At 34.5% G+C, this 4125-nt stretch overlaps 1 protein-coding gene across 1 annotated transcript; it reads left to right on the top strand.

Moving 5' to 3' along the window:
• The first annotated feature begins 1199 nt into the window (after positions 1-1199).
• TAAR1 (trace amine associated receptor 1) lies at positions 1200-2218 on the top strand. The gene has a single exon (XM_008058602.1). It carries the CDS (start codon positions 1211-1213, stop codon positions 2216-2218), a length of 1008 nt encoding a protein of 335 aa, XP_008056793.1. The 5' UTR covers positions 1200-1210.
• Positions 2219-4125: the final 1907 nt, after the last annotated feature.

The following is a 4125-nucleotide window of genomic DNA, read 5'->3' as shown; positions in this document are numbered from 1 at the left end:
CAATGCTGGAGTGGCTGTGTGCCACTGCACTCCAACCTGGGCGACAGAGTGAGACTCCAACTCAAATAATAATAATAAATAAAAATCCTTAATAAGCAAAGCCAAAGTATCATACTTCAGGTTCCATTGTGTAACATATAAATTATTATATGAACATGTAAAGCTTAATGTCTTTTTTTCCCTTTTATTATTTTTTTTAATTTTAAAGATGTGGGATACAATTCAGGGTTAGGTATACAAATGTTCATTATGCAGGTACCGTTGTTGATGAGGTATGCCAAGCTTAATGTCTTCGTTGATCTTGAGTTGATTCTTTCTGTAATGCAAAGAAAGACTGCTCAGGCAAAAAAGAAATTGAACTAGTACTTGAGACTTCAGGTCATATTCCAGCTTTAGTGGTTTTGTGAAATAAGCCTCAATTTCTTGCCAGTAAAATAAAGCTAATAAAACATGTCATGTCTTTCTTCAAAAAGTGAAGTTGATATTATAGATGTCAAATAAAATGTTAAATGAAATAATGCATGAGATTTTTGTGGAAGTGTTGCAAACTGGAAATAAAAGTATATAAGCCTCTTTTCATTTATAATCAATTAAAAAACAAGAAATACATATCTTATATTTATCCAAGTGCAAATGCAGACACCAGTGGGTATTAATTCTGCACAAAAAGTTCATTTAAAACATTTATTTTTTTCCATGAACTTATTTTATTTCTAGACTTTCTGGCGATTTCTAGCTACTCTTTAGAATGTAAACCTCCCACACTAGACTGTGGCTTTCTGTACACATAGCTTGTGTTCATAGATTAAAGCGTGTGATAATAATTATCACTTGATCTTCTCTGACTTACAAATGTGGCCGTTTCATTTAGCTCAGCCTAATAATTCAGTGTTGTATTTCTAGCACAATATCCAGCTCCGAGCAGAAGCTAAAAAATTTTGTTGAACTGAACTATTGAATTGAACTTGGAAATAAACCTCCTTTCAAAATGATTATGCTTCAACAAGAGGAATAGGTAAATGTGTCAGAGATGAGAGGGAATCGAATTGCCAATGTTTTGCACTCTTTTTTCCCCCTCCTAGGTCTCTGGGATAGGTATGTGCACATAAAAAGCAAAAGGAGAAGGAACTCTAACCTGATTATGGATTTTGGAGAAAGACTATTCAACATACAAAAAGAAAAATAAACGAGTAGACAGCCCTCGGGAATAATGCCCTTTTGCCACAATATAATTAATACTTCCTGTGTGAGAAACAACTGGTCGAATGACGTCCGTGCTTCCCTGTACAGTTTAATGGTGCTCATAATTCTGACCACACTGGTTGGCAATCTGATAGTTATTATTTCCATATCACACTTCAAGCAACTTCATACACCAACTAATTGGCTCATTCATTCCATGGCCTCCGTGGACTTTCTGCTGGGGTGCCTGGTCATGCCATACAGCATGGTGAGATCTGTGGAGCACTGCTGGTATTTTGGAGAAGTCTTCTGTAAAATTCACACCAGCACTGATATTATGCTGAGCTCAGCCTCCATTTTCCACTTGTCCTTTATCTCCATTGACCGCTATTATGCCGTGTGTGACCCGTTGAGATACAAAGCCAGGATCAATATCTTGGTTATTTTTGTGATGATCTTCATTAGTTGGAGTGTCCCTGCTGTTTTTGCATTCGGAATGATCTTTCTGGAACTAAACTTCAAAGGAGTGGAAGAGATGCGTTTCAAACACGCTTACTGCTATGGGAGCTGCTCTGTCTTCTTTAGTAAAATATCTGGAGTACTGGCCTTTATGACTTCTTTCTATATCCCTGGATCTATTATGCTATGTATCTATTATAGAATATATTTCATAGCCAAAGGGCAAGCAAGGTCAATTAATAATGTGAATCAGAAGCTTCAAATTGGGATGGAAAGGAAAAATGGAATTTCACGAAGCAAAGAAAGAAAAGCTGCAAAGACATTGGGGATTGTGATGGGAGTTTTCCTACTATGCTGGTGTCCCTTCTTTGTCTGTACAGTCATGGATCCTTTCTTGGACTACACTATTCCACCCACCTTGAACGATACATTGATTTGGTTTGGCTACTTGAACTCTACGTTTAATCCAATGGTTTATGCATTTTTCTATCCTTGGTTTAGAAAAGCACTGAAGATGATTCTATTTGGTAAAATTTTTCAAAAAGATTCATCTAAGTGTAAATTATTTTTAGAATAAAATCCATAGCATTATTGTATTTTTTACTATTTTGCAAAATGTTTCCTGATCATATTTGTGACAACATAAGCACATGTAGACAGTACAACCAACAACATGCACCAACTATATGGATTTTTTAAATCAGCTATTTGAGTTTATCTGGTGAGATAAATGATGATCTCTATAGCTCACTTCTTATTTGGGACATAGTGGGAGTAATATTTGCCATTCTTAAAATGCATATTGAAGCTCTGCAAATCTAAAACTTAAGGGCCTACATTTTAAAGAAATGTTCATGTCCTTAGATGAGCTACTTTTGGTAAAGTCAACTAAAAGCCCACATTAAATGTTATTACTAAATAATTGCTTACCTATGATTTGTTATTTATATACTTATTAATATATATTTCAATCTTTAAATATCTTGATCTTCATCTTTTAAAAATAGGTTTTTCTGATATTCATACTTGTAAGGAAATTTGAAAAATAAAAGAAAATATAAAAATATTATATAAAAAAATGAAAAATTTTAAAAAGTTACTGATAGCTTACTTCCTGGGAATAATTATATCATTTAAAATACATAAAAATATCATTTTTGATGGTTGTGTAATGTTACTTGGTGTGGATGTACAAAGATTTTCTTTAACCATTTTTCTAGGATCAGCCTCCTCGGTTGTGTATACTTTTTAAAAAAATAGAAATTAAATGAAATTTCTGCCTGTTACCTGCTACTGAAGTCATGAAAATGTCTAGGAGTTTACCATATTTTAAGGTTATGTCTTGCATGATAGGACCCAAAATATAGGCTATCTGGAATGACACAAATTCACTTTGCTGGCTCCAGGGTACACAGGTGACAGAAAGATAGGCAAACATCCATCAAAGCAGCTAAACATGAGGGATAACACGAGGTATATTCAGAATAGACATACCATACCTATTAAGATAGCATATAGAAAAAGAAAAACAAGTAATAAGTAGTTTCAAATAAGATTCCTTGATAGGAAGTGGGCAACATTTTAAATCATACATACTATCTGCAATTTAAGCTGTTTCTTCTATAGACTTTACATATTCTGTTTCAGGTTGACTATCACCAAGGATATGTATTTATTTAATAATAGTGACTTCTACTCATGAGTAAGTTCAGATAAGGTAGCTAATATTAAATGACACAAAATGTACACTACTGCATATAAATTTCAGTATACAACTTTGGTAATCTCCTGAGGATATTTTAAATCCTTCCATCTATTGTAATCTGTTTCTGGACTATATATTTTTTCTCACTGATCTGGAAAGAGTTTTATTCTAGTACATTTTGAAAAAATTATGGGTTGTCTTTTAATTTAGTATATGATAATGCAAATTTACCCTAATCGGTTTCAAAAACAACCTTGACTTTTTTCACCAGTTTGTAAGACCAGTTTGTCAAACATTAAAAAAGAAACACAACCTTGGGAGGCTGAGGTGAGTGAATTGCCTGAGCCCGCGGGTTCAAGACCTGCCTGGGCAACTTGGTGAGACCTCATCTCTACAATAAATCAAAAAATTAGCCGGGTGTGGTAGTGCACGCCTGTAGTTCCGGCGACTTGGAAGGCTGAGGCGGAAGGATCGCCAGAGCCCAGCAGGTCGAGGCTGTGGTGGCCGGGAGTGGCCACTGCACTCCAGTCCAGGCGACAGAGTGAGACTCCAACTCAAAACAACAACAACAACAACAAAAAAAAACAAAAACAAAAACAAAAGAAACACAGAGTTCTCTATGCTTTACAGCAAATGTAGTTTTCTTTATTTGCTCCCATACTTCCCTCTTAAGATTATTCCTAAATGTTTTGTACTTTTTTCTGTTTGTGTTTTGTCTATGCCGAATAACTATTTTAAAAAATCATTAATGTTTGTATTTAATCATTATTGCTAGTATG

This window comes from Carlito syrichta, unplaced genomic scaffold (assembly GCF_000164805.1).
Source record: "Carlito syrichta isolate Samal-C Ts95f unplaced genomic scaffold, Tarsius_syrichta-2.0.1 Scaffold303504, whole genome shotgun sequence".
Classification (NCBI taxonomy): Eukaryota; Metazoa; Chordata; class Mammalia; order Primates; family Tarsiidae; genus Carlito; species Carlito syrichta.
The sequence above is the reverse complement of the archived record's forward strand: the minus strand, read 5'-3'. Positions and strand labels throughout refer to the sequence as shown.

Coding starts and splice junctions, on each gene's coding strand:
- TAAR1 (XM_008058602.1), top strand. CDS start 1,211: ATGCCCTTTTGCCACAATATAATTAATACTTCCTGTGTGAGAAACAAC.